General features: G+C 45.4%; 1 protein-coding gene across 2 annotated transcripts in view; it reads left to right on the forward strand.

Annotated features, from left to right (window-relative positions):
- Nucleotides 1-3,070: 3,070 nt before the first annotated feature.
- Nucleotides 3,071-20,994, forward strand: part of LHFPL6 (LHFPL tetraspan subfamily member 6) — a 141,616-nt gene continuing 123,692 nt past the window's right edge. The window contains exons 1-2 of one of the 2 annotated variants that reach the window (XM_072360875.1): nt 3,071-3,469; nt 10,213-10,767. In XM_072360875.1, the coding sequence (XP_072216976.1) occupies nt 10,383-10,767 (385 nt within the window). In that variant the 5' untranslated portion in view covers nt 3,071-3,469; nt 10,213-10,382. Of the gene's footprint in view, nt 3,470-8,463; nt 8,603-10,212; nt 10,768-20,994 lie in introns of those variants that run through there. The other variant, XM_072360868.1, reaches the window with a different exon arrangement.

The following is a 20,994-nucleotide window of genomic DNA, read 5'->3' on the forward strand; positions in this document are numbered from 1 at the left end:
AAGTATTCCCCAGCTTCTGTGTTGTGGGAATTACCTACTGTATTTGAATGCCAGACCCAGACTCTCCCTATATTCATGGGGAAGGAGGTGAAAAAAACCCAGGACATTTTATTTTGCAATAAATAAAATAAATGAAAAGTCCTATTTTCACAGTAGAATGATCTACTTGGTGCCTGTAGGCATGTGACATATAATACAGATGCATATGATTTTGGGTGAAATATTATAGACTTGCCAGTTGCAAAGGTGGAAGTGCCCAAGGGCTAGTTTAATTTTTGCACCTGAATCAGAAAAACTTCCCGATTTCCATTCATAAATAAATGGCCCAGTCAAGTTCATACCTGCTTCTTCTGTTTCTTCTTCTAAATATTTTCTTTACTCATTTTGCCACAACCTCTCCATCTTCCCATCCAGATCCGTCTTTCAGAGGTATGTGTTTCACACACCTCTCAAGCCTGTCCAGATCCCTCTGGATAGCATCCCTTCCCTCTAGTGTATCCACTGCACCAGTCAGCTTGGTGTCGTCTGCAAACTTGCTGAGGGTGCACTCCATCCCACTGTCCATATCACCTACAAAGACATGAATTAACACCGGTCCCAACACCCATCCCTGAGGAATGCCACTCACATTAGACTCGACTTGGGCATTGTGCCGTTGACTGCAACTCTCTGAATGTGACTATGCAGCCAATTCCTTTTCCAGTGAGTGGTCATCCAATCCATTTTTCTCCAATTCAGTGACCAGGTGTCAAGCGGGACAGTGTCAGACACTTTGCACAAGTCCAGATAGATTACATCAGTTGCTCTTCCTTTGTCTACTGATGCCGTAACCCCATCATAAAAAGACACCAAGTTTGTCAGGCATGTCTTGCCCTTGGTGAAGCCACATTGGTTACTGTCAGTCACCTCATCTTTATATTCCGTGTGCCTTGGTAGGGCCATCAGGAAGATCTGCACCATGATTTTGCCAGGCACAGAGGTGAGACTGTCTGGCCTGTAGTTGCCTGGATTTTGTTTTTTTCCCTTCTTGAAAATGGTGTTTATGTTTCCCTTTTTCCAGTAAGTGAAAATTTCACCAGACTGCCATGACCTTTCAAATATGATGGTTACTGGCTTGGCAACTTCATTTGCCAGTTCCCTCAGAAGCTGTGGAAGGATCTTGTCAGATCCCATGCACTCGTTCACCTTCAGGTTCTTTAGATGGTCTCAAATGTGATTTTCACTTACAGCATGCGGATCCTCCTTCTTCCAGCTCTTACCTTTGCTTTCTGCAGCTTGGACAGCGCAGCTAGAGCCCTTGCTGGTGAAGGCTGAGGCAAAGAAGTAACTGAGCATCTCAGCTTTCTCCATATCCCTCACAACCAGGTCTCCAGTTTCTTCATGGAAAGGTCTCACATCTCTTTTTATCACTGACGTACCTTTAGAATTTCTTCTTGTTCCCCTTTATGTCCCTGGCTAGGTTTAATTCTGTCTGGGTTTTAGCATTCCTAACCTGATCCCTGGTTGTTCAGAGAACCTATCTGCAGTCGTCCCAGGCAACCCGCTCCTGTTTCCACTCCCTTTCCTGTTTCCACTCCCTTTCCTTTAGCACAGTGAGGTTTGGACATAATTTTTATTACCCATAACAGAGATAATGTGCCAGCACAACTCCACGAGGATATCTGCTTATATCTGATTCACTGAAAGGAGGAGCTGTTTTACTAGAAGACTGAGAGAGAGGGAAGGAATACATGCACTGAGCTTCATTCTCTAAAATGTCGGGCACTGGCTTGAAGATGTGTTCAAGTTCTCAGTGACTCATGGCCAGAGTCTCGGTGTTTTGCAAAGTTGAGCCAAAGTTCCTTTATAAGTTCAGTCTCTGAAGCTAATTGAAGAACTCATGGATGTAAACTGACTTTGGCTGAAGAAACAAGATGGTTCTGAACAGGGAAGACAACTCTCACTGCTTCAGTCAAAGGGAAAGGATGCATTGCCTTCCTGAATGCGGAGGGAGAGAGTAAGGATTAATTCCCTACTCATCACTGTCTCAGCCCCATTCTGCCTCATTTTTCATCAGACCATTAAATGTTGATGTGATGGGCAGGTCTTTAAAATGCAGTGCTACTGCAGTCCTCTCTTCTCGGACAACATGTGAAAGTGGCTTAGCAAACATCCAGCTTTTCCAAGCACAGCCTGTAGTGTACAGTTAAGAATTTAATTTTTTTAAAGACTTCTCAGTTTAATGGGTAATTTCCCTTGAAAATGGTAAACTGCAAATTAAATGGGAAAAAAGCAATTAATTATTGAAATGATAATATCCTTGTAAAGGTTAAGAGGTAATATAAATGAAGTTCCTGTGAGCACATTAATGGAATTACTATCTTCCTCTTTACAAGTGGCAACTGTAACGACCTTGCTAATTAGCTTTTTCATCGTGAAAATGAATATTGAAATATGTAGTTATATTGCAGAAGCAGTCTATGACTAGGTTATTTTACTACAACAAAATGTAGAGAGAAATCTTTCACAAGATAAGAGCTCTTTCCAGAGTAGGAAGCTTTGAATGGAAGAAGAAAACAATGTACTTTAATGACAAAGGAAGAACAACTTGTAATGTGAAAGGAAAACACTTTGTAAAGGCAAATATTAGCACATACAGTCCAACATATATTCCTCACTGCCTGCAACAAAGGGAGAATATGTGGCTGAACAGGTGTCTGTGCCTCCCCATCCACAGTGGAGGTCAGGTAGCCTGAGGTCTATGCTTGTGCACAGTGAATCTGGGTCTGCTGTATGCTCTGTGAGTATTTTTAATGTAGGCATGTGTAGGTATGGGTATAACTGCTTATCACATCTATACAAACGCATGGGACCATGTGGATGCTATAAAGTTTTCTGACTTTTCTTTGCAAAAGCCTTTTAGATAACCTCCTTAAAACAAACAAACAAACAGAACTTGGTCTTCCCCTGTTGAGAACATTACGAGATTCCCCTTGTCTTGGAAGGGAGCACACCATGAAGTGGGCACTGCCTGAGATTCAAGTCACAGTGCTGCCATTACCTTTTTTTTTTGCCATGAATAAAGCTGTGAGAGATTTCAGAGGCTTTCACAGAGGGCTTGAGAGCCACATGAACCTCTGGGTATGATCTGGAGGAAATGAGCTTCCACTTGTGAAATGAATTGGCTTTTGTCCCCAACATGAGGATTTTCAGCTTTGCTTTCCAAACCCCCCCTGAAATCATTAGCTTCCTCCTTGGGAATGCGATTTCATACGGTGACCTAGATGCAAACGATTGCTGCAGCTTGGGGGAGAGGCAGCTCAGTGCAGTTTTACAGCAAAAGGCCGTGGGAAGGACCAGGGAATTGCCTTGCATCCCATTCACGCAGATACACACTTTGTGCAAAATCCAGCAGTGAGGTCAGCGCGGCATGTTCTGCACCTGCAGCTCGTCAGCATCAAAACAGCAGAACGGTGCGGTTGTGGAGCAGGTGAGAGATTTGCGCAGAACGAAGTCGGGCTGAGGTCTATGTGCCGGCAAAGCTGCTTGTGCCCGCTGCCCAGCAAGCGGCACTGCGGAGCAGCTCTGGGAGCTCCAGCACCGCTCCCTGTTTCGGGGACGGGGTGAAAGCTGCTTTCTGAGGCTTTACACTCCTGTGCAGGACCCGGGTTTTCTTCAGCGCTGTTTTTCTGCACCTGGGGAGGATGACTAGATATATTCTGCTGGTAAATAAGTTGCCTCGATTATGTTGTGCTGGTCTCTATGCACAAAAAACAGACTGCCAGTAGATCAGTATTTCTTACTGAGAAATCCCTCGTTCACAATCCAGTCTTTTCTTATTTTTCCAAGCCCGCTTGGGAAAAATGGAAATTTAGGATTAAAATCACCCATGTGCCTTTCCTCTGTGCATGACTAAGCCTGTCAAATGAGAACAAGTCTGGGACTTGTCATCCCGTACCTCCAGCATCTTTGTGGCACTGATGAGGGCAGAGCAAGAATCATTAAGGTTGAAAAGACCACTAAGTCAAACCACCAACCCATCCCACCATGCCCACTCACCACGTCCCTCAGTGCCACATCTATACAGGCCTCAAACACCCGCAGGGACGGTGACTCCACCAGCAGCCTGTTCCACTGCCTTACTGCTCTTACTGAGAAGTTTTTCCTTACACCCAGCCTGAACTCCCTGATTTTCCTTCCTCGGCTGCAGAGTTGGTGCCCAATGAGCCTCTCCCACTACCACAAGCCTCATTGGCAACGGGACATGAAAGAGATTATCAGGAGCTCGTTTTGCTACAGCTGCTATTTGGCAAAGTGCAGAGCACCTGGTGGCTTTTATGTAATACATAATAAGTAACAATGCTTTAAAAATGAAACAGCTTAAGGAGGGTTTATTGCACATAATAAAGGATGTTTCCTTTTTTCTCTTATTGATTGATACTTGCAGGTGTGTCCAGAGATTAAGAGTGAGGTTAGCAGCAAGAGCAGTATTTCCATTGAGACATTCATGCTTCACAGGCATGTTCTGTTTGTGAATTTTCAGTAATGTGATTTGTAAAATTCACCACCATTAGAACAATCATAAAGATAAATTCTAATCATAACATAGCATTGGAAAGGAATAGAAGAATGTTTTGCCCAGAGCTAAGTTGTTAGGCCAGGATTCAGGTTCAGATGTGACAGTTCCATATCTCTGGAGTCCACTTCCACCCACAGCAGAAAGCATTTAATGTGTGTAACTTGGAAGAGGCACCACATTGGGCGTCTTAAGATCTAGCAATTTGAATTTGTTTTCTTACCTTCCTCTGGATGAGAAATTCGCAGGTGTTAGACTTGAGGTGCTACTTTTTTGCATGATTAGTTGTTGTTTTCTTCCTGCTGCTGTGACAGAATTTAAAGTAAGTGTATTAATTATCAGATGGCTCCCCATAATACTCATCTGCTTGGTTTTCAGTGACTGTATTTGAATAATTGAGTTGACTTTCTGCTGCTCCCAGTACATCGCCTCAAGTCTATTGTTGTGCCTACATCTTTCTTTCTCATTTGAAATCGAGTGCAGACATGACCTGAAGATCCAGTTTTGTAAGGTGCTCGGAACCATGAAGGCACTATCGCTCTCCTACAGACCACACAAGAGAAAACCAGATGGTGGCTTGTGAAAGAAAAGCTTCTTTATTTTTCTTTTCTTTTTATTCTTAAAGATGGGAAAATGAGATGGAGGTTCGCTAGCTGTTTCATTTTCCTTGGAGTTTAAGAACACACCTACTCCCCTATGGCATTTTATGTGACAGTGGATTGTCTTACAGGATATGCTGTAATGAAAGATTCTGTGGCTGGAGCTATGATGTGTATATTAACTGGACTGATTTAGATGCAGTGACAGGATTTTCTCGCTTTATTCTGCTGCGCTGATTAGCTCCATCCAGTCTGTAGGGCCCCAGATGTAACAGCAGCTTAGTCAATGGATCAGGGAGAAGAGAGACGGTAAAATCTATACGCATATTTTCCCATCTCCCTGCTACAGCAGTTTTCTGACAGTGTGTTGGTAGGCGTTTGATCCGGTCTGACTTCAGGTGGTGCCAGCAGTGGGAATTCCACATCTCATATCCCTGCCACCAACTCAGAGGCTCTCTCAAAAGAGGATTCTGTTCAATCTCAGAATAGCAGAACCAATTTTAAAATCAGCTGCTATTTCAGAATAGACAAGGCCCCGGGGATCAGGACTGCAGCTATAGTCTGCTCAGAGGTCTCAGCTTTTGTGGTTGAAGGAAAGATCATGGATCCAAAAGCACTGTGCAATAATTCCCTTCTTATTTCAGACAGGTTAGATATGAGTTGAAATATTTTGGCTTTCACAGTAAAAAATACATCTTAGCATGACGTTCCCTGAAAAGACAGGAAATGTTGATATAGTTGAAGCATGCTGAATTGCAAACATTAGGGGAAAAAAAAAGGAATAGGAGTTACATAAACATGCAATGTGTTTGTTTTTAATCAAAACAAAGCTACTTGTTTCTCTGACAGCAAACGGATGGAGAAAGAGATGTTATTCAAGTGGATAAGCCATGTGGCCAGCTTGTGGGGGCATTCAGAGACAGTTGGCAAGATAAGATGCTTCAGGAGAGATGCAGAACTCCATGTGCAGTCTCTAGGAGGGAATGCAGAATGGCAGCAGCTCAGGGAGTGAATATAAAGACCATATAAGGGAAGTAAATGGACTGCTGTAGAGATGCCATTAGCAAAGCAAACACTGACTTGGGGACCTTGGCATATACCATGGAAGAGATAAATTGCATGAATAAATGCATACTTGTTTCCTACTCCCTAGATTTACAAAGTCAGAAGTAACCTAGAAACTGTTTACATGTGTGCAACAGAAGTTTTTCTGTAGTCGTTTTAACACCAAGCAATTTCTACCTCTGTCTAATCCCAGTGCACTTAATTTAGACACATCTATCATTGTTTCATTGTAACCAAGGCCTTGGGCTAATGAAAGAGCACCAAAATGATTCTTTAAGCAGTTCCAAATTTAAGACAGTACTTTCTCCTTCTCTCTCTTCATGCCAAGAGCGCAATTGCCATGGTGGTAAAAGGGAAGCAGGAGGTGAAACACCTGAGCGAGGCTCTGGCTGAAGGCACAAGAGTGGTCAGCATGCAGACACTCTCAGAAGCAGAGCTGAGCACTGGGGCATTTTGTGGTGGAGGCTTGGAACCATGCAGAGCTGGTGTGAGAGGAGAGTGCTAGGAAGGCATGCTGCAGAGCAGGCTCCAGTTCTCACTCCTAGGACAGTGGTTACCCTATGGGCACAGCCATGTTCATGTTCTAGTGTGGCTCACTTTCAGGATGAGTCTCCAGGTCATCCTTTGCTCAGTGCAGGAATGAGTGCATAGGGTGGATGCTATCCATCTGGACAAGAACACAAGACTTTAGAAGGGTGTCTAATGGGTCTTGAGTGCCAGAAACTTGAGCTAGAGAAAATCTATAGGAAACCATGTGGAAACACGTGAATATCCATCAGGTCTTCTGCACCAAAAGACTTGCTGTACAGATTAGGCAGGAGGGTAGAATAAGATGATCTTCAAGGTCCCTTCCAGCCCAAACCATTCTGTAGTTCTGTGATTGGGTCAGGCTGATCTCTAATACTTGTTAACACAGAAACAGCCTGTGTGGGTATAGCTGGGTGGCTGTGGTTGTTTTGGGGGTATGCCTTTATTGTCTTCCTTGTGAAGCACATCACTGTACGCACTTTCTAGCACCAAAGTTGTATTGCACAGAATCACAGAGGTGTAGGGGTTGGAAGGGATCTCTGGAGATCATGGAGTCCAACCCCCTGCTAAAGCAGGCTCCCCCATAGCAGGCTGCATCCAGAACAGAATCACAGAACATTTCACTTGCTTTTATTTGAAGCACTTTTATTTAACCTTCTTTTATTTGAATCACTTTTCCTTAAGGAATATGCTTGAAATGATAGGATGGAAAACGAGATTTTGCTAGATAATTCTCAATCCATTTTTTTATCCTTTGAGAAAATATATGGTTCCACAGATGTTCTGATTTTAAGACTTTACATTACAGGGCAAAACCAGAGTCTTTTAAAAAGGAAAAAAAACTAAAAGAAACCACCAAAAAACCCATCCAACAAAGTGGCTTTGTAATTTAATTCCGAACATGACTGTTGTTACTACTAAATGGTGTAAACACAGACTGAGTGCAATAAACCTCGCTTCCATTTAGCATTAATAATATTAATGATCGGTACTTAAATCACATGTGATGTTCCAGGACTGTAAAAGAAACATTACCAAAGAGATTTTCCCTGTCTGGTGCCGACATAATTTAAACTCGGCATAAAATTGCCTTCTGTTGGAGGGAATCTATTGGCGCTGTAGGGCGGGGAGGAAGAAGCAGAAATAGGAGATCTCTCTCCCAGCGGAGATCATCCCTCCTCGCAACCCCTCCCCAAAACTTTCCCACTCTAGACCCCGGACAAGGCCTGGAGGCTCCCACCCCTCCGCCCGACCTCCTCTAGCCGGAGGAGCTGCTCGGTACTCCGCTCACATTGCCCCTCGCTGCAGCCCAGCAGCTCCCTAACTGTCGGAAGCAAATCGCTGGCTCAGCAGCTCGCATGCACACACACAGACACACTCACTGCTCACACGCATACCACGCGCTTAGCCCGTATTTTCCCATGTAAAGGCAAGTCCCCCCCTCCCGTTAACCCTCCCTTCCCGCCGGCTTTTTCCCCCTCCTCTGCCTTCTCTCCCTGCCGCCCCCGGCCTGGGGGCGCCAGGTCCCCCCGGGACGCCTCGGGGAGGTCCCTCTCGGCCCCTCGCCCCCGGCCCCGGCGAGTCCCGCCCGGGGAGGCGGCGGCGGGGGGAAGGGGGAGGAGAGGCGGCGGAGCGTGGTGCCTCCCGAGGAATCAGACGTGCGGAGAAGAGAGAGAAGGACGGGCCGGGTTGGTGCGGGGTGGGTCCCGGTGCCGGTCCCGCCCGCGTCGCGCCTCCGCTCCGGGACCGCAGCGAGAGTCGCTTGGGGCGGCCGCCACCCGCCGGCCCCGCAGCCGGGCCCCGCGCCCATGTGCTGCCGGCACCCGCGGTGGCAGCCCCCGCGCCCGGCGTGCGAGTAAGTATCCCGGCTCCTCGCGGCTTCCCCCGGCCTCCTGCGCTCCTCGGAACCCGGCCCTTCCCGGCTGCATCCCCGCACCGCCAGCCGGCAGCCGCGTCCCTTTCCCGTTCCACCGAACTCTGCGGCCCCCTTCTGCTCCCGGCTCCCCGTTCTCCCCTTCCTGTCCCGCATCCCCTTCCCCTCTGTGGCCCCCGTCCTTCTCGGATCTCCCCACCACCCCTCACTTTCCGCCCCTTTCTCCCGTCCTCTTGCTCCCCTGCTCCCCTCTGTCCCCTTGCCCGCCCCTTGCACTCCGCAGCCTTCTCCTCGCATCACCCCGGCGAGTTTCACTTCCCGGCCCCCGCTTTCCCTCGGGGAGCCCCGGAGCTCTCGTCCGCCCCCTTCTACCCCGGAGCGGAGGAGTGGGGTTTTGGGGCCGGAGGGACGATCCCACGCCCCAGAGAGAGTGCCGGGCGTGGGCTGGCAGCGCCCGGGGTGCGGAGCGGAGCTGCTACCCCGCGGGTTAGATGGGTCTTGCCCCTATATCCATCCCGATCTCGCCCGCCAGTTGAGGGAACCATCTCCCCCAAGTGCCGTGACCCACTTTGCCGGAGATGTTTGGTGGCACGCCAAGACGCGGGCGGGTCCTTCCCCTGGAGATGCCTGCGGAGGGATGGAGGCGGCCCGTGCCCCGCTCCAAGTTTCTGTCCCCGGGGTTCGGGCTTTGGCAGGTTGGAAGGTGTTCCTGCAGATGGGCTGTGTCTGTTCAGAGTTGAGCATGTGCTCCTCGGGCCTTTCTCAGCGTTATGGAAGAGACTTCTCTTTTTCTCAGTGTTTTAAAAGTAAACAGAAGTTTTGTGTGGTGCACATGCTTAATTTCACTTACAGACGCTGTCTCTGCGTTCCCTCCTGGTGCAAAGGAAGCTTTAATTTTATTGCCTGCACGTTAATTGAGTTCACTGATTGGCGTCTAATCACGCTTAGAAAAAAAAAACACGCCCTTGTAAATAGCCATCGGAATTCATTTATAGCGACTGTGAAATGTGATCATAAATTTACAAACACAGTTGGAGCAGCAACCCAGGATGGATTAAACAAGAAATATACCCCAACCTCTGGGAAACAGCTTTCCTGAAACAGGCAAATGCATTGCAGAGCTGGGAGGCTGCGAGTTGTCTGAGAGGAGCAGGAACTAAAGGTGCTGGGTTTGGACTGGGAAGAAGCAAAGAGGTTTTGTGTTAATGAGGTTTGCTGCTGCCACAGGGGTCTGGGATTGAAAAGCTCTAGGCAGTGTGAATGGTTTTGCATGGAAACTGTGAGGCCATGCCTAAAGCACGTTGCAAGAGGAGGGATGAATGAGACCTCGCCTTTTTCTCTATCAGCACAAGGAAGGTGAAGACGTGCTGGGGTGAAAGGTGAGCAGGGAAGCCCTGGCAGGGCTGCACAGCCCACAAGCCTACCCTACCCCCCCCCCATAGTGATGCTAGTGGCTGCAGGGATGGGACAGAGATGTATGATGTCTTCATGAGAAGTGCTGGAGGAAGGGAAGATGCTCTGGCAGATAGATAAACTCTTTTAATGTCAGCGTTACTGAACTTGACTTTTTCTCCTTTCTGCTATTCAATCAGGAAACTTTGTCTTCATGATGGAAAGAAACATCCCCCTGGCTTTTAGGATCCGAGCTTCTCCCACTGTGAGGATTTGCCAAGTCTGAGAGACTCTGGATTATCCCTAACGTTCTAAAATACAGAGGGGCTTTCTGTCTCCCTACTGTGAGGGGCTCGGTGCAAACGTGAAGATGGCCTCCAGCCTCACATGTGCCGGCATGGTCTGGGCCCTTCTCTCCTTCCTCTGCGCAGCGGCATCCTGTGTGGGCTTCTTTATGCCCTACTGGCTCCTGGGGTCTCAGCTGGAGAAGTCGGTTTCCTTTGGCACTTTCCGGAGGTGTTCCTACCCAGTGCGGGATGAGAGCCGCCAAACGACCATCATGGTAGAGCAGTGCGGCCGCTACGCCTCCTTCCAGGCCATCCCCAGCACCGAGTGGCGGATCTGCACGGTGGTGACAGGTCTGGGCTGTGGGCTGCTCCTTCTGGTGGCCCTGACAGCCCTCATGGGCTGCTGCGTGTCTGAGCTCATCTCCAGGACCGTGGGCAGGGTGGCAGGAGGCATCCAGTTCCTGGGAGGTAAGTGCTGCCTGCTTGTGCTGTGGTGTGGATCTTCACACTTAATTTGTATGGGTGTGGAAGTGTCGGGAAGAGGAAGGTATGAGGCAGACCGCTTGGCTTGGCCACTTGACCACTGAGTGGCTGTCTGGGTGTTGGAATACAGCCCAAAGGCTTGTTCACCTACTGCTGCTCTTGCACTGAGCTCCATGCCTGGCTGTTGGACGACCTTTGAGAGCTACCTGAGAGGTTCAGCTCACAGAGCTATTTGAGCTAAAGACAAGAAGGGAATGTTTATTCCTGGTAGAGGAGGCTTGAGGAGGAGCCCTGCCAGGCTGCTGGCTCCACTCTGCCTGGTGGGGTTAGTGGAGGCTGCGGTCTAGACACTGCGTAGGAGAATCACCTCCCATTCTTTTTTTAGCCTGTGAATTGTATGGCCTTAGCCGTAGAGTGTTTGAAGGGTATGAGACAATAAGCAGGATCCTCCGGCGTGTTTTTTATAGAGCTCTTTTCCCAGTAAAAATCATCACTCTCCCCTGTCATCAGTGACACGGGGCTTGGTGGCACTCACAGTCACCTCATGCCACTTGGTGTGCACTGGCCTCTGTGAGGGGATGAGTTTATCTGACCAGGTGCCAGCATCTGGGCAGTCCTTCTGGGCCTGTTTCCTCCCATTTCCTGCCCTTCTCCCCCCAAACTGAGGTGCACCCAGGTAGGTGGGTTCCCATCCCACATGCAAGATGCAAATACAAGCTGGGGTGCAGCTCAGGGGACACAACCGAGGTCCTGTAAGAGACCTGTGCCAGGCCTTCAGCTGGGTGGTGTCAGCATGGCTCCCTGCTGGCTGCCAGAAGCCCTGGCTCTGACTTTTGGAGCGTTTTCTGCACTTTAGAGTAAACTGACGCTGTCACTTTGTCCTTCCCTCAGTGTTGAATTCCCGTGTTTAATCTGGCTGACAATTTGAAAACACGGCAGCTGCTTGAGAGTTAACTCTGCTGGAAGCTGCTGCTTTGAGAAGGCTGCTTCATTATAAAGCTCCGGTCAGGCAACCAGGGCGTGGAGAGGGTTTTCAATTCAGCAGAGCTCTGCAAGCCCACGCGGCCTGGCTAGTTTCACTGAGATCCGTCACAGGCTCTGCTTGGGCTTTAACCACCCCCTCCTTCCAGTTGCTGCTCTGCTCATCTGGTTTTCATTTGTGTTTGGTGGTGCTGCGTGTCTGGGTCTGGTTACAGCCAACATAGTGAAACATGGACAGATGGACAAGGGGACATGGGAGATGTTGGGGACCCTGCACCAGGATGTCAGCGTGGGCCAAAGATGTGGGCTCTTCTCCCAGGTGTCTTCCTGCTCAATGAGAACCCTTGTTCTCATGCCATGGCCACTCATGTAACCACGCTCATCCCTTCCCTCCTGAAGGGAGTGAGCATCTCAGGAGGTGACAGTTCAAAGATACGTGAACCTGTGATAGGAAATGAAAATTGCCAGCAACTTTACTCACAGTTCAGAAATTATTTACACAGCACGTCCAATTTTCCCCTCTACTGGGTTTTATGGTTCCTTCTCATTTCACTCAGCACTGCTGGAAATGTGTAAGAAATGAACAAAGTGAGAACCCTTAATTTCTTAGCCTGCTTAAAAACTGTCTGTGGGGACATCAGAGAGGGGCCAGGTGCTCAAAGCTGGTATTTTGGCTGATCTGAAGGAATGTATGAGGGTAAATATCAGATCCTTACATCCTTCACCAGATCTTCATCTGCTATCGATCAGTACAGCTCCATTGTTTAAATGACATAACTACATTTACACAGATGTTGACATTAGGCACTATAATCATTAGGTTGTTTTAAGTCAAGCCGTGAGCTGTTGGGGTTATTTGCTATACAGGAATGCAGGTCTTTGTTCCCCATACAATGGTTTTAGGTTGAGGTATATACCATGAGGTGCGCTTTGACTATGGCTCAGTGGCACTACTGTGATTACCACTTTAATTGGCCTCCAGCTGGAGATCCAGCCAAATATAACCCTCAAAAATATTTTATTTTGGGTTTAAAAGGACCTTCTGCCATCATTATTGTGAAGGAAAAGCCTGGGGAAAAAAATAAACAGTGCACTGAGTGGTGCCTTTAACACGTGTAATGTTCCATTCCTTTCTCTGTGTTTGGGCAAGGAGATGGGTAATGGTTTCACTTTCTGTTTCTTTTCATCCTGGTCACCTGCACCAACACAGCTGCTGCATTCAGTGGTAGAGGATGAGTGTTTGAATAAACTGCTTCTTTCTTGAAGTTAGAAACCATCGTAGGTGTGTTCAGTGTAGCTGGTTTAAAGTTACAATGGTGTTCTTCTAGTCTAGGATCTAAGTAGGTTTCCCAGTGTGGTTTAAAATCATGGACTGATGAGGATTGAAACCAACTGGAAGTGGTGTGTAACGGGAGGCCTGTGGGTGGGTGAGATGTAGGCTGCCCCGTGAGTTGCTAAAACTCACTTCATCCAATACTGGAAGTATTTTTACTGCCATGAAAGGTGGCAGAGAAGCATATTTATCAGAGGTGCTGAGCAAACACCCTGATCCTCTTCTTCTAGCAGTAATGAAGGAGAAGGAACTCCAAGTAGGTCAGTGGAATAGCACCTGTGCAGAAGTAGCGCAGCTTGCACTGTCTGAACTGTGCCAAGGTTTTACAGCTGGGATTTCCCCAGCTGTATATGGTAGCTCACGCGAGGGAATTATTCATGAGTGCTTATGCCACAAATCTGCTCTTATCATAAAAATTGAATGACAGAGACTGCAAGAAACTGCAGGCCCGTGTGGACCCAGAGTGGCTCTTAAGATGTTGTTTGTTTTTATGTACTTTGTATGTGCTCTTACAGACTATCCTGGCTGCGCGGCAAACATGTATTTTATGTTGACTCTGGGATGTGCTGAGTTTATGTTCCTAACAGAAAGGTTGCATCACGGTCTTTCCCATTTGCAATTTTAGGAACCACTTCCTTTCCCATGGATAATCACGTGGCAGTGCTGTAACTGTTGCAGCAATTGCTTACATGAAAAACAATGCTATCTTTAGCTTCTTCTAAGCTTCTTCTAAGGCAGTTTGGGCAACAAGAAGTACCCCAAGTCTAGCCATTTATTCAGTGGTCTGCAGTCCATGGTCTGCAAACTGCTGCTGCAGTATCTCAGCAAGATGCTTCAGAAGCATTTCTGTTGGAGCGCTTTGACATGCTGACAACCCAGGTGAAAGTTATGCTGTCTGTAACCTCTTGAGGGCACAGTTATGTAGACAGATACAGTCTTTGCTGGTAGCGGTAAGTGCAGCATTTCCAGCTGGTTTACTTTGAATGTTTGGTAGATAAAGAGATTTGAAATGTAGCTAGAACAGATTGCAAGGATGCATCTTTGACCATAACTATTGAGGACACAACAGCAGGAAGTGAAGTTTAACAAATCTGTGGCAAATCAGAGTCTATAATTATTGATCTTCTTTTCACTGTATCTTGGCAAGTCAATTCCACTTAAGTGAGGAGCCTAGAAATTTGCAGGTAGGCAGCTCAGATTTGACATACTAATTTGGAGAATAGTTTCGCTCTGTGAATGCAGCACAATGATTTTAAGAACGTAGCAATAATTTGAAGAACATAACGAACTGAAAGGTTAGCCAGTTTTATGAGAGACAGTGGATTAAAAGATGCAAGTATTGCAAGGATGGTCAATTTAAAGAGCATTATGCTGGCAAGGTGAAGCTTTTCATTAAAATAGTCAGTGCGCAGGAATTATAGATGAAATTTCCACTTGCTCAGAACTCCCCTTGGCTCTGCAGGAGGCCTAAGACAAGCTCAGAGAGGTATGAATCCAGGGGAGCAGAGCATGCAGTGGCCTGCTGACTTAGAGGCCTCTCTGAATCTGACTCTTTGGCCTTGATTTTGAATGGCATATGAAAAATGAGCCCTTGCCATCATTATGAGTAGCCATGTGGCTTATACTGTCGTCTTTAGTACTCATCACTTGCTGTGCAATCAGCACACAAGTTTTGCCATTTCTTTCAGTACCGAGAGAAGCAGTACTTTCTTTTCCAATCCCCATTTCTCTGTTTTGTTTCCTTTGTGTCTCATGGGATCTCTAAAACTCCTGAAACTATGGTCCTTTAATTGCTGGTTAGAAAATATGGAGAGCTTTTGAAGCAGGCAGTGGTAAAAGGAGCATTTAGTTAGAGAAGAAGGGGATGAAGATTCTACCAGCTTCTGATTTCACCTCAGGAAAAAATGGGGCCTTCTGGAAAAAGCACCATACAGGCTGCCCTGGAATTCTTATCCAAGTGTCCTGTGCCAATAGTGACCATAATAGTTTCTGTTACCCATCACCTGGCTGATTAATAAAGCATTTTCCATCAAGATGAGCACTGAGTGTGTTTAGCACTTGTGGGACAGTGTGGAGAAGCTACTCCTCAAAGGAAATACTTGAGGAAACAACTAAAGAAATAAGCGGGCCTCTTGGGAGAGATGGAGTCCATGAGACTAAAGGACAAGAAATGTGGCTTGCAGCCAAAGGCAGCACACAGGCAAGGAGAATGAAAGCAGCCTTGGGTCTGAGATTAGTTCAGGAAAAGTCATTAGGGGCTTTGGTGAAGGTAGCTGCAGACGACTACTGAGGCTAGAAACCATCAAGGGGAGGAAATGAACTGCAGGCAGTGACCAGTAACCATTATTTTGTCTGACAGCTGCAATGAGACTTTCTGCCTTCTGTGTGGAAGACTAAGGTCAGGATCATTTTCTGCCTATGGGGAGAGAGTGTAACTGGGAAAAAATAGCAGGGAGAAAATGAGTCTTGGTGGGGGCAGGAAAGATGGCCAAGAGACTTCCAGGAAGGAAATGGTTACCTTAAACCCATCTGGGGAGAGTTCAGGTGTGGGTGTCTGTTTCTATCCAAAACCAAGCAGTATTCTTCCCATCCAAGTTTGCTTCTCAGGGCTGCTTAACATGCCTTTCCACACATCTTTCCCTCTCTTTCATCTTGTCAAACGCAAAGCTTTAGTGACTTTGCTGTGCTCCTATAGACATGTGACAGGGCAATTCCCATCCAGGACAAAGACAAACTGCATGCTGAGTGGTAGGTATTAATCCAGTGCATACATGCATATGTAAAGGCATTGCAAGAGGGGCATGTGAAAGGAATGGATGCCTTACCAGAAGGTAATAGAATAAGAGCAAAAAAGAAACATGGCACTGTTAAATGTTACTTGTGAGTGATTATATGTCATGTTATGGCCTGATAGACTCAGCAGAAATAAGGTCAGCAGAGAGCAATGTGACTGTTTAGACCGAGGTCTGCCTTAGCATGGGTTTCAGGACAACCGCCATGTAATTCCTATTTGAACAAGAGTATATCTCTGAGGGGAAAAAAAAACAACAAAAAACAACAAACAGCCCATCTAGTCTGAATTTAATTCCAGAAAAACAGGGTCCTCATAAGTCATTCCAGTGGTAAATTACACTGCCTGCTTTTCCTCCAGATCATTAATGCAAATATTAAAAAGTGCATCACAAGAATAGATAACTGCAAATTCACATTTGCTTAAGGATCACTGAAATTAGTCTTTTGAGATCCATCCATTTACTTTTTTTTTTTTTTTTAAATCCATTTAAGCTGTGCTATATTGTGCCTTCTTTACCAAAACCCGTCTAGAAGCAGCTTCATGGCATCTGTGTTTCACACTATCGCTCCAAATTTCTATAGGTATCCACCAAGAGATTAAGTATAGTGTTTTGCACCATCATCCTTTTTAGCTTGACTGTGCTTCCCTTGACTTGCTGAACTGCATCCTGTGACTGCTAATGCTCATGTTCAGTGCCTGCTTCCCAGCACTACAGGGTGCCTTCATGTGCTGTCACAGTGTGCAGGTCAAATTCTTGGATTGGAGTCCAGCTGAGAAAGGCTGGGAAGCATTATTGTTTGGGAAGATGCTAAGAACGAGGGAATTTAGAAGGTGATGTTATCTTTAACAGATTTTGTAGCATATGTTCCATTGAACATTAGCCAGCTTTCTTTCTGCTGTATTCAGACAGAAAAGAGGAATTAAAATATAAAACAAATTCAAAACAAAAGATGAACTGATGCAATATATATTCCTTGTCGCTGTCGGTTTGTAAATTACATTAATTAGATTTTTGTTCTCTTAGTCAGGTGTAACCTGTATTGCTTAAATCTTTTATCAGCACATTGCCAACAAATCTGACTGGAAGGGAATCGAGGTTAGCAAGTGCTTGTATGCAATATGTGGAAAAAAAAGCAGGCACTATGATTTGAAACAATTCCATTTCCTGTGACTGCCTTCCCTTTGGTTGCATATGTCCTCCCTGAAGTCCTAAAGGCTGCTGACCCAGCAGATCTACCAGCACTGCTCTTTGCACAATCTTTCCCTGAGGAGTCCAAGTGAAGGAGACCCGAGTAAGTAAATGTTGTCGCTGAAGCTAACACCAGCCATTGTAATGGAGCAGGTTAGCAAGCAAGATTACATAATAAACATCACTGGTCATAAAGTACAGAGTAATTAGCTCTGAGGAGATCATTCTTGTCATTAAGGTCATGAGGAGCGTTGAGCAAGCAAGGAGTTGTAATGCTCTTGGGATACTGGAGATGCAACCTGAAGAAGACAAATGGTGCTGGGAGTAGCCTTCATATTTATCTGCCTCTGTTCATTCTGTCATCAGCCAGTTGAGATGTCTTAACTCTTCTGGTGTTCCGGAATCATACTGGGGAAGCAGCAGGGCCCTTTTCAGCTACAAATTTTCATGTGTTCTTTGAAGTCAAGGACACTCAGTGCAAATTACTGTCCTAAATATTTCTGTCCTAAAGGTAAGATTATTTGATTGTGACATTAACCTCAAATGGGTGTGGATCCAAGGTTGTGTCTTCTTGAAGTGTTACCAAGTGAATTAACAGGTCTGTAGTTAACTGTTCTCTGAAACAAGTGTTCTGTTTTTTTTTCCCTCCCCATTTATATTCACTCCTAACATAATTTTCAGCTAAACAGAGGGAAAAAAAGAAAAAAAACATGCTAAGTTTCAGCCTGGAGCAAGTTAGATTTTAAATACCTTGGAAGCACGATTAAAATGGAAATGCTGATGTGTTAAAAAAAAAAATAATAAAAGATGCTGCTAAAATATCGGAAAGACTTTTTTACTTTTCTTTCCTATTGATGATGAATAAAAAATGATGTTTTGAATATTGTTGCTGCTGTGTTGGGTTTCAGCGGGCTTTTTACATTAAGAACAACATTTTTGATCTGTAGAAATCCTGGAGTGCTGTTTTATTTATCTGCAGAATCAAGTTTAGGCTTCTTGCTTTTTATTTTTTGCCCTCTTTTATTAGAAAGGAACAATAATACTCAGCACTTTTGTGATGCTTTTCATTTCAAAGGGCTTTGCTTGCATAACCTAGTGAAACTTCAGGAAATGTAAGACATGGGAACAAATAAACTATTTTGCTGGTGCAGTCAGAGTAAACTCTGAGTTACTGCTCTTCTGATCCTCTACAATTGTATTGATTAGAACTGAATCTGGGTGTTAATGATTTCATTTCTGCCTTGAAAGATTTGGCTTCTTTTGGTTCCTGAGCTCTGTGAGATATTTGAATATTGGTGGGAGCATCAAAGTGTTGCATTGTTTTCCAGAGCAGATGAAGTCATATTCCCCACAGAGAGGACAGAACAGTTCCCAAAGGCACATTTTGCAGGATTTTGTCTGGTCTTGTGTTAAATGCTTTTACTTTCTTCTCTCAGGAAACCCAGCTTAGTAGGCATTCTACTTGGAACTTTTCCATGATGTCCAGCCTGCATTATCCTTTCCTTGCTCACATCCCTTTACTTCTCCAATGCACATTTTTACCTCCTGAGCTCTTTAACTTTGGCTTTACAGAGTAGAATAAGACAGTTTTCAGTCTCCTTCATCACCTGGATGAAGACAAGCACATGAGAACAACTAAGGAATTATTTCCTTGCAGAGGCATTGGAAGGAGCGTGGCTTAATGGAGAAACATGGAATATATGCATACCACCTAAATATCAACCACAGCCATGTGCCTTGTGGTGGCCATCATGTTTGCTATTTCTCTGCTCAAGGATTTCTTTTAGCTCATTGCAATATCTTGGTTGATTTTAGAGACATTAAACTTCCTCTGTTGCTCAAGTCCAAGGACCTAAGTGGCATTCTGTCTGTATGGAGACGGCATTAAGTTGCAGAGGACCAAGAAGGGCACACTCTCCTCAGTCTTGGGATGACCCTGGCACCACAAGATCACAGGTCAGAGAGATAATATTGCATTTGACAGATCCCTTCTAGCAGCTGTCCTGTATCTTCTCAGGCATGAAAAATCGAGCATGGTCAGTGCACCCTGACAATGCTAGTGGTACGGCTGATTCACTGGGCTTGATTAGATCTCATTTACATTGTTTGTTCCACTGTCAGTCCCCTGATGTCACAGGTACCTCTGAGAACAGATGCAGATTTGTTTCCCCACTTTTCCGTAGAGCCTAGATTGCTGAGATCAACAGCAATATTCCACCATGGGAATTAGGGCAAGGCAGAACAGCTCAGCACAGTTGCTACTCACTGAGCTCATGGGATTTGGAAGAGGCTGGTGTTGTGTAGCAGTGCAGAGAGCTTCCTTAGGTGCCACATCCTACCTAATTCTCTGGATGCTGTGTACTAACTGCATTATTACTATGGCATTAAAACAACAGTCTTTTCAGCACCAAGAGCTGAGTCCAGCTTTTTCTGCAGAAGCCTGGTAAACTCCCATCTTTCATGAAGGTTGACAATTTTGAATCGATTTGTGGACTTCTGAGTGAGCTTGGCAGTACTTTGTAGGAACATAAAGAAAATGCTAATGAAAGAAAACCTAAACAATTATTTGTTATAAAATTATTGTTATTTTTATCTTGTAACATGATCCAAAAAGCTCCAGAGAGAATGAAGTAGAAGATGCAGTGTTTTGATAAAAACATATCATTTCTGCAGTAATGTAAAGATTTGCACCTTTCCTTTGCAGTCTGACAGTTCGCTTGTCTTGTACTGTCTCCCAATAAAGTTGACTTTGCAATATAAAGTGGTAGTGTTGATTTGAGAAGAATGGCTTTCTAATAAATGCAAAGGGATCTGGAGTTTGTCCCTTGCATTGAGGAGAAAGGATTTGAGATAAAGCCATGGATGATCAATCTGGAATTACAGAAGCTGCTACTGAAATACAGCGCCCTGTGAAAGGATATGAAACCCGCTGGCATAGTGGAGTGTAAGAAATAGCCTGAAGGCTTCTGAAGAATGTGCTTCACAACTTCTTAAGGAGCTGAAGATTTTTTGTGAATCTGCAGCTAACTGGAAGCCCATTTGTGAATATATTTTCATAAAAAAGAAGAAAAAATCGGAACAATCTTGATATTCCAAGCTTGATTAGCTGAGTTCAGGTCAGCCACAAAACAGCAGAATGCCAGATATTGGTATGGATTACCAGAACACATTAAAACGTGCTTTGTTTCAAGGAGTTGTGGAAACTGGGGTAGTATGATTTTAGGGGACTTGGTGTGTGAATTCATAAGAGGAAATCTCTGCTGTATGTCTATGAGCTTCGACTTTTCCTTTGGAGCTTTGCATGTTTGCCTGATGCCAATTGTACAAGCACTTTCAGTCACACAGAGTTACTGCTGTCACTATGGTTGCTGCTATTATAATGTAGCAAGTTCTAGAAACCGATCATGCAGATCACTGGGGGAAGAGACAGCTGCTAATCCAAAGAAATCTGAAACAAAGTCAGAATGGGAAACGGAGCATGCTTTGAATTCATGACATTTTTAAATGTCTTCAGACATACATAGCATGTGCTGAGTCACAGAGGGTGTTAGGGTGTTTCGGGTGCTGTGTGGGTTTCACACATGAAAATACAGAACATCAGCCCTGGTCTGTGCCTCCAGCTTGTTGGGTCTGCTTCCACCTCCCCTGGCATTGTAGCTTGCAAGGAATTCCATTGGTTCACAAGTACCTTTTCTGCCACAGCATTAAAAATATGGTGAATGGTGCTAAACACTGGGATCAAGATCTTTACAGACAAGACAGATTCCTAGACCATTATGGGCTCGTTCTGCAAAATTAAGAGGTTGTTGTAAAAGTCAGCATTTTTACAAGAATTTCTTTTTATAGGAGTCCTAGTGGATGGCTTAGGAGAGCTTTGTTCAGTCTCCACATCTCCTTTCTAACCAGTGACTGTCT

Source organism: Excalfactoria chinensis, chromosome 1 (assembly GCF_039878825.1).
Source record: "Excalfactoria chinensis isolate bCotChi1 chromosome 1, bCotChi1.hap2, whole genome shotgun sequence".
Taxonomy (NCBI): domain Eukaryota; kingdom Metazoa; phylum Chordata; class Aves; order Galliformes; family Phasianidae; genus Excalfactoria; species Excalfactoria chinensis.